The 12,182-nt window shown below is 35.0% G+C and overlaps 1 protein-coding gene and 1 long non-coding RNA gene across 6 annotated transcripts in view; one reads left to right on the top strand and one right to left on the bottom strand.

Moving 5' to 3' along the window:
• The window catches only part of CEP128 (centrosomal protein 128), a 362,607-nt gene that overhangs the window by 18,590 nt on the left and 331,835 nt on the right, over window positions 1–12,182 (bottom strand). For all 5 annotated transcript variants that reach the window (XM_020285697.2, XM_076003809.1, XM_076003811.1 and 2 more), the window contains one exon: window positions 2,342–2,419. In XM_020285697.2, coding sequence (XP_020141286.2) covers window positions 2,342–2,419 — 78 coding nt within the window. The remainder of the gene's footprint in view (window positions 1–2,341; window positions 2,420–12,182) is intronic.
• The window catches only part of LOC105867833 (uncharacterized), a 75,291-nt gene that overhangs the window by 44,404 nt on the left and 18,705 nt on the right, over window positions 1–12,182 (top strand). Inside the window, exon 3 of the long non-coding RNA XR_012919692.1 lies at window positions 3,287–3,451. This is a non-coding gene — a long non-coding RNA (uncharacterized LOC105867833). The remainder of the gene's footprint in view (window positions 1–3,286; window positions 3,452–12,182) is intronic.

The raw sequence follows: 12,182 nt of genomic DNA, 5'->3' as shown, positions 1-12,182 counted from the left end.
ACTTGTTTTAAAATGAGGTGTAAGAGAGAGAATATGACTACATGTTAATAAGAATAAAGTCAAGCCTATCTAAATAGAATGAGGTCTGTACTCACACTTAGAGTCATAGGCTACAGAACTATCAAGAAATATGTGACATAAATTTTCTCATATATGCTAGTGATGTCGGTGTGAGTAGGAACCACAGAGATAATATTGCTCAATTCTCTCATTGTATGGTTGAGGACCTATCCCTGAGACACTAAGAGATTTTGTCTGGTGCATGAACTTGGACCAGAACTTAGGCCTTTGCATTCCTGTTCATAGCATATTAAATTTCAGAAAGTTTTAAGGGTTTGAAAACATATAATCCGTATCTGATAATCTAAAGGCTTTACATATTTTCATTTAAGGCTATGTCTATGTCTAGTCAATTTTATTAAATTGATTTAAATGAGCTCTTTTTAATCCTAAAGATGGCATTAGAGTATATATTGATGGGTTTCAAGCTAAAGGCAGCAGGGCAAAGCAGATGGGCTTTGCTTTTGTACATAGAATTAGATCCCACTTTCCACTAATTTAACATACTCCAAACTTTGGTGTTCTCATCGGTAAAATGGGGAAAAATACTGTCCGTCTATAGGGTACCTCTGAAGATTAGAAAAAAAGGCAACATACAGTACTTAGCTCCTGCTTGCTAATATACTGTGTGCATAATTAAATCCTTTCTTTTTCCAAATGAAAGATTTCAATTTTAATGTATTGGAAAGTGTAATTCTGAACTTTGAAAAATATTCTCTCTCAAAATTTCACTATTTAGTCTTCTTCATATGTGAGTTTGTGTGTATATAAGTGTGTATATTGTAGATAATCACTAGCCCATAGGATAAAAAATAATAATAAGCCTGTTGGTAATAGTAGAGAACATAACTGTTACATTATACATATGACCATTCTGTTCAATGCAGACAACTGGGGAAAAAGTGATTTGTCACTAGAGTTAAACTTTTGTATTTCTAATACTGGTATAAAACAGGTATCTGTTTCACAGTGGCAAGTGCTACCTATTTCCAATACCTTCTCTTATCTGTCCTTCATTTACTTAGATGACTTCTGTTAGTTACAGAGAAAAAAATTGGGAAGAATATGGGCATAACATATCACCCACTATCACACTGGGTTATATAATGGCAAACAGAAATTACATCATCTTGGACACTAGTTTCATAATTCTTTGATAGAGACTTAAACTGCAAATATATAATCAAATCATAAGAAAGAGTCAACACTTCAGTAAAATATACTTAAAACACTTGGTTTTGTTCTATTTATGATAGTCTAGATTTCTAGATGTGGCAGCTCAACCCTGGATCTCACTCAAAAACATTTAGTTACTGAACTACCAAAAGATGCTTAATGCAAGGTATTTTTAAGATAATGCAGACCTTGAGAAATACATCACGTCAGTGCTTCCAATGAATCAATATGATTATGATCTGGCTATATTCCTACCCATATATTATCCTCAAATAATATGTTAGATTTAAACAGAACCTAAATATAATATAAGCTATATTTTAAAGCCAATGTGAAATAAGAGATTATATGGTTTCCAAAGGGAAACCCTCATCATTGTTAACTTCAGCCATGCAGGATCAATAAATTATAAATCATTAAAATTTTACATTACATATGTTTCCCTAAGGTGATATGTGAAGATGTTCTTTGGCCCAGACTTTGTCTGGCAGGACTGGGCAGCAAGGTTATTTGCTTTGCAGCTCTCCTCTAAGAGGAACTTTAAAAATAACACAAGGTAAATTCACACATGTGTCTAATTGGCTTGATAAGGAAATACTTTGTGGTTAGAGTTCTACCAATACATGGATGGCATGGAATATGAAATCTAAAACTCTATGTGGATTGAATTCATATGTCATAGTATAGGGATAACCTGTGAACTATCATATCTTTAAAACAGTACTCAACAATTTGTAAAGAAGTTGACAATTCATAGGTTAAAACTGCTAATCAAAAAAGTTATCTATTATCAATATAATGCATAACTCCCTTTAATTCTTAGGTTTTTATAAATTATTACTAAAGCTTTAGGGAGCCAAGTGAGCTTCTAGTGGTAAGGGTAAAAGTCTCTACTTTCCTATATTGTGCTGATACATAAGTTTCATTATTTTCAATCCTGACTTCACAAATAATGTCAATGAACTTTGGTAAGATGGAGTGTTAAAAGTCCCCAATGTTTTTTGGTACTTCTTCCCTCTCTATGCTTTTCTTTGCACATCAGGAAGATGTCAAGTATTCTCACTCAGATAAAAATACGGAAAGAGACAAGCCAACTCTTTCTCACTCTGAAGTCTTTGAAATCCTCTAGTAGGCTCAGTTTCTCAGGCACAGACTCCAGATGGTCCAAGGCCACTCGGGTACTCTGAAAAAGAAAACATAAGGAAACCAAACATTATAAAAAATTGATTAGTACTCTCAGAATTCAAATGCCAAAAATCAGTTTAGTATAAGCAGTTCAAGCTGTAGCTTTAGAGTCAAATAAGAACGGATATAATAGCATTTCTAAGATAAATTTATCTTTTTAAATCAGAAGAATTATTTCCTCTCAAGAAGTATATGAGATGCATTTGTAATACTGACTCAGATATAAAAACTCTTCCTGGATAATTGCTTTCAACTGATATGCTATGAAACTTTCTATAGAGCATTTCATATTAGTATTAATTTACAAAACTGCTTCAGTGAACATCAGAAATAAACCACAAGGTAATACTGAGAAATAGATGAATTTGCAGTTACTTATGTATGGAGCCTATTAGAGATTCTTAAATGTTGCCATTATAAAGAACAGAGTTCTCAGCAATTATTTTAGTAAAAAAAAGAAAAGGGAGCAGTTCTTAAAAGACTTGGGAGAAATATACAAAGTTAAACATTTGCAACAGGGATGCATGATCCTGTTGATTATAAATCAATAACTTATGCAGTCTTTGATTAGCTGTCACTATTAAATCTACCAATATAAACTTTAGAAGGAAATGATCACAAAATTTCAAAGCCAAGGTGAAATAAGAGGTTAAACGGTATAATAACCTTGAGACAAAGACTACATCGTGTGTATCATATGTGTCTCTGTATTCTTAGTCCTGTTACATGCCAGACATATTAGGCAGGCAATAGATGTTAGCTTTTAAATTTAAGATGAATTTTAATTGTTCAGTGAAATAAATGACAAATCATATGGCTGGTGCATGGGAAGATCATGTGCTCCCCTACATCTTTCATGTGAAAGGTTCTGAACAATGGACTCTTGAGTGTGTCACTTCTGGACTGAGACAAGAGTGCTACATTCCCTGTCTTCCATCCCAGCCCCAGCCATGAGAACCCTGAAGGCCACATGCTGCAGATGGCATAACTACAAAAGAGGAGGAGAGCCATCCACCACACTGGACTTCAGGTGAGATATGAACCTCTACTGTGCTAAGCCATAAGATTTCAGGGTTTATTAGTTACCAATGCATAATACAGCATTAATCATGACAAATATCTACACTGAGAATTAAATAATTAAAATGTAAGCTAATCAAGTAGTCAACTGGCATTTTTTTGTGGAGGAGGCGGCTTTCAATGATGAGTAGTATGTGAAAATTTTTTCTCGGAAGGAGTTCAGTTTTCTTTCACTTAACCTACCTATTTGAAATCTCCTATCTCCCCCCAAGAGAGATGCTGGTCTATGCCTAGCATCTGCAATCCAGAGCCTCACTGAAGCAATTTGTCTAGAGCATATATATACTTTATGTCTCCTGCAGGGATGGAGAAAGGGAGTTGCAAGTCTAATTCTTTGTTACAGATACTTCCTATGTATCCATTTCTACCACCTCCTTCTGCAGTAATTGTGCCAATTACTCCAATTCAAAAGCCTTGCCAGAATTCTTCAGGGTGAATGACATTCGCTTTCCATTGCTACCCCCTTAACAGGTAGATGAGTTTCAACTTTTCTGTTCCAAGTCATTTTATCACTTTTCAATGTTCTGTGACTTGGAGTTACAGATGTCTTCTAGTTTTGATACATGCAAATGAATGTTTCTATCTCTTATCCTTATTTTTGTAATGTGATTTCTTTGAGAAGGGCAGAAACACCTTTACTTTGCCATTTTGAAATAGAAAGTCATATGTGCTGTTTCTTCAAGTTCATAAAGTCCTCTTTTTTAGGGTCCATTTAAAGGATTTAGCATTTTGTTCCTTCTGCTTAGCATTTATATTATTGTTAGTCTTTTGTCTGCATGTACTCACTTAAACTGCCACACATTTTAAATGACTTCATTTAATTTTTTCAAGTATAGGAAAGATTCATCAAAATGACATGTTTCTTAATATAGACCACAACTTGAAGGCTTAGGAGAGCAGGTAGTTTTAGCCACAAGTTTTGTTATGTTTATTTAAATAAAATTACAGATTTTCTTAAGAATTATATTGGCCTGTAAGCAATAAAATACAAAGCAATGCCCTGATGATTTTAAAGCAAAATTTTATGCATTGAATAAAATCATCTTCATAAACACACTCTAATAATAAAGTATGATTAGTACTTTCTTTTTTCATTCCATAATTTTTCTCATTCAAAAGTGATCCTCTGAACCTAGATTAAATATGTTGAACTCATTTTGTTGTCAAAATAAGCAAATGTTCTCTTTTCCTATTAAAACATCCAGCATGTTACACAAATATTTTTGCTTAAAATTTTCAGTCAACCATTTTTTTTCTTGCACATGCTCACATGCTAGTTTTTTGACTATTTTGTTATGTTTGTGGGTATATATTCAAACAGCTACATTTTTGTGAGTCAGTCTTGAAAAACTCCTTGGCTCCTTCTTTCTTAAGTTATTTTTACACTCTTCTCTCCCACGATTTCTTGTCTCTATGTTTCCATAAACTCATCTTTACACTTTCTCACCATTCATTTCACTTGTGGCTTATTTTAAAATCTACTTATGTGTTGCTCCTAAATATCTTCCTCAATATTAGAAATACTTTTCTGGTACACAGGACTCTCTCTTATATTCTAGTTAATCAGTTATCAACAAATGTGTAGCTTAGATATAACAGAAAGATCTGTAAGACATAGATAGTATACTTCCTGTTCTTCAGGAAAAGTTAACTTACTGAGTAGAGAAATGTGCATATACCAAAGACATAAAAATTATACAAAGAAAAAAGTTAACTGCACTTATTTTAAGGAAATTGCATGTACAAATGCTGAGATGTCCAGGGGATCTACAACAATAAGACGTGAAGTAATGAAGACGTTGAGTTTAGGCCTACAGGCATCTCAGGTCTCATAATGTGATTTCATCAAGTGATATTTTGGGTAGTACATTTATTTTCTGGCTCTTGTTCCCTCCCACCCCTCACTGTATGTGTGTAAATGTGCTTAAACCACCACTTTGGCATACAGACTCAATAGACTCAAGAATATGCACAGCATGGCAACTTTTTTTTTTTTTTTTTTAATGTGAGAATGGCTGGGGTTCTGTGATTAGAATCTTGTCACATTACATGTCATTTCAAAATCACTTTTCCCCCAAAGCTCACAGTGTTAGAGAGATAAGATTCATTAGCGCATGAAGAGTCTAAAATAAGGAACTTGAATTTCAGAGATGCCAATAAGACCTATATATCATGTTAGTTCCTAGGGTAAAATACCTTGTGTAGAGAGTCAGGGAAACTTTTTATTTTTTAAGTTGGTTATTTTTTTTTCTACTTTACATTATCTAATGATTTAAAGGGCATGGACAAGTCTCCATTGTTAGAATTATGGGAGCAACATTCATTCTAATAATGGTATCAGCAAATGACAGGTGCTTAAGTGGTCTTTAATTTTCTTAATTCAGTTTTCTAGAATAAATAAGTCAGACGCCTACAAAAATTTTTAAAAGTGTTTCTCTCTTAAAAGTGTTCCAAGATACAAAATTTCATATCAAATTTCAAAACAAAGAAAAATTCACAAGTAAGACTCCATTTTATAAAGGCCAACACATTGAGTGTATTTGGTTTATCTCAGAGGCTTGAAGAGCTGGACTTGCATTGGCCTAGAAGCAGTGGCAAAGCAGATGATCAGTTAATCCTAATCCTGTTTAGTAGCATAATAAAAGAATGAACCATAAAAATGTAATTCTATTTTGAATGCACTTCTTAATCCCTATACTACTTTAGGAGGTAGCTGTACACTATCATTATTACCATTATACAGATGAGGCACTGAGGACAACACAGTGGCAAAACGGGTACAAATCCAAGCAGTCTGAATGCAGAAAGAGCAGTGTTCTTATTGCAAAAATATTTGCATGGCAAATCACCAGCTAAAAAAGGAGCAGATAGTGACCAGAAGCTGTAATAGTGAGCTCTTTATGTAAATGCCTAACCCCTCTCTAGCTATCAACTCTTACCAGCTAGATTTTGCAGATATGCCCTTGATGTGCTTATTTCTGAAAGAGAAAATTTTAAGATGAAACCATGAAGAATTTCATCTCATCATTGCCAAATAGTTTGTGCTCAGGACCACACATCCAGGCATACACATACACACACACAAAAAGGATCTGAATAGTCTTTCTGTTGATGAATGGATATTAACTGTGAGAAGAGGTTTATGATACAAACACCTTGTTTTTTTTTTCTTGATTTTTAGGACTAGTGTAGTATATTATATGGTCTATAAGAAGTTCAGATAAATGTTGGCTGAATGAAGACAAAGGCAGAGTTACCATGTTCTAATAAACCCACTGAATCCTGACCTCTTTATTAAAAACCCAGAAGCATAGGTTTGTTGTTTCATTTATTTTCTCTAGACTAAGGGCAAGATCAAGTTTTGCGAAATTCACAAAACCTGTCTTGTGGCTTTTGCACCTACAGACGTCTTCAGATATCTGTTGACAAGGGCAAGAATTAAGCTGCCAGTTTTTCTATTCCAAAATCTTCAATATACACCAAACTCCTATAGAGTTGAGCTGTTTGTACTGGTCCACAGTACATTTTTCCTTAGGAGTTTCTTTGTTTCTGACTACGGGGAAATTGAATAATATAGTATGACAACATAAGTAGCAGCAATTAGGAATTAAAGGGAGGAATGCAATTCTTAGATTCCTGTCTCTTGTAGAGAAAATTTAAGAAACAGATTTAACCATGAACATATTTTAGTACATATACTTTTCTTTGTAAAAATGCATGCTTATTTTCTTATTAACATTTAACAACTACCATTTTCTTAGGGTATTATTGAAATCATATGTGTTTTGAGTTAAGATGATGAATAAATTAAAGGAAATGCTGTCTATATTTTTATTTTAAAAATAAATGTGTGTATTTTTGGCACTACACACATGTTAAATAAATAAGGTTATGAAGCCGTTTATTTGGGTTCAAAAATGCAATTCTATTTCATTTGGAAAGGGATCCACTGCAAAACTTTCCTGACAAATGGCTAAAAGGTGGTAAAAGGACCTGAGTAAACATGTTTCAAGGAGAGGAAGGGTGAGATCATAAGAAGGATAGACTGTATGCCTTTTCACTGGTGGTAACTCAATCCAGCACAGCTGTATTGGCTTCATAAGGCCCTGTTTTCCAAATTGTATAAGACACTCACTGGAAGGAAACTGAACAGTAGCAGAGTACAGACCAGCAAGGTCATATTGTTGATGTACATCCTTCAAGAGCCCCAGCTGTGTGGTGCTCAAAGTTACGTGGCTTTCATGGAATATCAGAAGAGTCCTCTATTTCTAGACTGTGTATTTTAAGAGAGGTCTGAAAATCAGGCACCCACTTAGAAGTGTTTATGTGTGTCTTGGAGCACATAAAGCTTGTTATATATATAACATATAAAGGTATATAAGGCTTGTATATAAGGCTTTATATATAAGGTATATATATAAAGGTATATAACATATAAAAGTATATAAAAATGCTATTAATAGTCAACATGGCAATATGACATCGGTGTTCACATTTGGGCTAAAATCTAGAAGATTTTTTGTCAACAACAAATTCTATTTGTCTTCAGATAACACCATTCTAGTCAAAAGTGGTAGAAGATCTTCTTTAAAAAGTGTAATGTTAAAAAAGTTGAGAATAGGTAGCATATCTTCATTGAAAAAGCTGGATACAGATGGATTTCTAGGTATTTTCCAACTCTAATTTGCAATATTTTTTAAGAGAAGAACTGTATGAAACAGAGAATCTGCCATTCCAGATTGTTGCTTTATTTCTAGAACATAATCAAATTATAAATTTTAGTCAACTCATTATCTTACTATTAGTTTAAAAAGATGTAATGCATTCTCCAAGTGTGTGTTTGTGTGTTTTCCTTTCAACAAGAAAACACAAAGAATAAACTGAAGGATCACATCTCTTTCCTGGTGATTCTTGAGATTGTACCCTTTAATATTGTTCTTGCCACTCCCTGACATAAAAAATAACATATTAAGACAAATGAGGACCACTTTAGTGTACTGAACAATAAATTAGGCACTTATAACTGTTTTACAAGAAGAAGTGTCTTGAAATCTACAATCTATTTAATTGAAATCACTTTATTTCTTAAAATTGAACATAAATTATACTCACAAGGGAAAGAAATTTAAGATCATTTTCAGGGAAAAAAATGTGATTACATGTTAAAAATGGGCAAACATTATAAGAACGGCTTCTTGGAAGAGACTGAGTTTATCAATTTCTGCTAAGGTGGCATGTAAAGAAATTATGTTTCTAGGTGAACAGGTCCCAGACATGTGTTTCCAGCTGGCTAATGAATAGCGGGAAGTGGCAGGTATGCTAAACTGGAAAACAGCACCCCCGATTTGTGGATATTAAGAGTTCCAGTAATGTTACTTACTTGAATTTTGCAGTTTTGGGAATATCACTTTGCTTTGCCCTTCTAAGCTTCAGTATTTTATTTGCCAAATGGGAATAAATAATGATGGTCTTTATTATCCCACACCCACAGGGTAGCTGTGATTATCAAGTAAGAGAGTGAATGTGAAAGGGCACTGAAAATTGTAGAATATTTTCCAAATAGCAGGCAACAAAAAGATGCTGAATCTGTGAGTTACTATCAACTCCACTAACTCCCAAATAGAGAAGAGGTCAGTGACAATCTAAAACCATAGCTAATAAAAACCAGTAAACAAGGTACAAAGCAGAAATAAGGCAAACTTAATTAAAATTACATCCAATATTTAGAAATGCATTTACTATTCCACAGACATCTAAAACATGAAAGTAATAGAAGCGTTATGGCACATAAATTACTTTGTACATACTGTGCCCTCCATGGCCAATGTTCTTTCCAGTCCCTACCTGGTTAACACTTTCCCCCCCAATATTATGAACATTTTCAAGCATATGGGAAATCTGAAAGAGATTTAGAGATCTCTCATATCCCCAACACCTAGATTCTACTACCAACATTATATTTGTTTATCACATATCAATCCATCTATCCATCCCTCTGTTTGTCCTTTAATCCCCCTTATTTTAGGAAGCATTTCAAAGGAGATTGCACATATTAGCGTACTTCCCCCTAACTACTCCAGCATGCAAATCACCAACTCCAGTTCGTTATTTATTTTTTAAATGTGAAATTTACATATAATGAAATGTACAGACCTTAAGTTAACTGGTTAAGTTTCATTATCTTTTATATTTAAGCCCAGGCTTCCCAGCTTTTCCTGATCCTGTCACACAAGCTCTCCATTGCATCACGGACCTCACTTTGGAAATACTCATCAGGGCACTGATATTCTTTTGTGGGACTGTTGGATTACTGTTTGTGTCAACAGTAGGCATTAAACATCATGAGGGCAGGGAATGTGTCCCCAGCACTCCACCCAGTGCCTGCTACAGGAGAAATATTCAACAAATGCTGCTTAAACAAACAAATGACTATTATGTGATGAAGGAAAGGTTTTCACATTTGTTCAATCTGTAAATATTTACTGAAGGCCTCAGATACTGTTATAGAGATGAATAAGTAAAGCAACAATCTCTGTCCTTTTGGAGCTTACATTTTAATGGGGGAGAAACCAACAAATGCATAAAATGTAAGGTTGTCATAAATGCTCTGAAGAAGACTAAAGGAGGGTAGAGTGGTAGGGAGTGACAGGGTTGCTATTTCAGACATAGTTGATTTGGGATAGCCTCTCTGATGAGATGGTTTTGGGGCAGAATGAAATGAGGGACCAAGTCATGAGAATCCCTGGGGGGAAGCAATGGGGACAGAACAGGGGGCCTGTCTGGCACACTGCAGGAATGGATGGCCAAGAGCCTGGTGTGGCCAGGTAAGGAGCTCATGATAAGGTGAGGCCAAAGATGCCTAAGACAAGATCTTAGAGAGCCTTTTAGGCCACATTCAAGATTTTGTATTTAATTCTCAATGAGATGGAAGGTCTTTTGAGACTTTGGGGCAGAGTAGTGATATGTTCTCATTTACTCTCCAAAGGTACATTCTGGATTTTGTTTAGAGAACAGACTGCTAGCCCCTTAGCCTTAACTAGGAGAAGAACATGTGGAGTTTGGGAGCACTGTGTGAAAGCAGATTGGGCCCCTCACACCCAGGCTGGGGACTTGCTGGACAGCAGCAGAAACTCTGAGACCCATCTCAGAGGATCGTTTGTGTCGAGCTCCAAGAGGAATTTATTGGGAGAACAGACTGAATCCCCAGAAGGCCCAGGGTGCCGTACCAAACACTCCTGATTTATCCCAAATACTTTCACACCCTAAGAACATTCATTTTTGCTGTAAATTTCTGAAAATGTTCTAAATGTCCACAAAACGTTTTCTCTGCTTATATTATTTTCATCTATGGTAGCCTTCTGTTTAAAGATGGGCAGCAAGATAAAGTAAAAAAGATCACTAATAGGAAATCAGGAAGACGAAGGGTTATATCTCAGCTTTGACATACCAGTTGTATGAAGCTGGGCAAACTGTTTAATCCACGGGCCTCAGTTTCTAAATCTGGCAAATAGGACCTGAACATCTCTAATAACCTTTTAGGCTCTAGCCTTAGTCTACTGTAGTTTTAACTGCTTCTCATGGTAGGTTGGGATCTGGTTTTTAAGCTTAAAAGGTTGGAAAGAGTGTGGAAAAAATATTTTACAAAGAGAAAGCAAAATAGGGAGTAAGCTACATATGGGATTCTCAGGCTGAATATTTACCCAAGAACACCTGTGGGGGTGGAGAAACTTTCACTCTTCTATGGCAAAAAGTAAAGTTAATGACTGTGTGTATATATATAAAATAGGAAGAAAGACATTTTTGTCTCCTTGGGTTTTTGCCCCATCAAATTACCAACTCCAAATATTTGTCATTTTGTATTTTTAGAAAAGATGCTTCTAAAAGCAGGCAACAAACTTGCTTTTCACTATTTTTCACTTTATAATTGGCCTAACTTATAAAAAAAATGATCTCACAATTTCCCCCTTATCTGAATACTGCTAATTAGCTTCTGGTTCTATTGCCATAAATATTATTTTATACTTTTGCTTCTCTCCTAAAAGCTCCTATGCCATCATGATGTTGCACATTAAGGTTCATCAGTCTGGAATATTCTCTACAGACTGCTTAAATTAGTTCACTGATTCTCCTTCTGTAAGACTTGGCTTGGTCACTATCTCCTCTAGCACTGCAGCTAAGGGCATGGGCTCCTGAGCCAGTTTGCCTGAGTTTAAATCTTGGTTTAGTCACTCACTGGCTATGTGTCTTTAAGGAAATTCCCATGCCTCTGCACTGGGACTCAGTTTCCTTATAAATAGGAATGATAATAATACCCATTGTGCAGAGTTGTTGTAAAGATCAAACACATTAAGACATGCAATGTACTTAGAGCAGGGCCTGGCATGTAGTAAGAGCTAATAAACACTAGCTTTTATTACACTGATAATATTAGTTATTATTCCATGAACCACTCCCCCAAAACTCTGGGTTAGGATGCTATACTCAGTAGTTCCCATGCATGTATATATCTCCCATTATGTGCATAATTATTCTGTAACTGTGTGTTTACTTGTCTCCTTCAGTAGACTGCAAACTCCTTAAAGGCATGATATTTTCCCCTATATTTTCAATGCTGAGTACTTGGCATGTCACATGATAAATTTCAACTTTACGCAAAAACCCTTCTCATCAAAAACATAAAT

Source organism: Microcebus murinus, chromosome 6 (assembly GCF_040939455.1).
Source record: "Microcebus murinus isolate Inina chromosome 6, M.murinus_Inina_mat1.0, whole genome shotgun sequence".
Lineage (NCBI taxonomy): Eukaryota > Metazoa > Chordata > Mammalia > Primates > Cheirogaleidae > Microcebus > Microcebus murinus.
This window is presented reverse-complemented; position numbering and strand designations above follow the sequence as displayed.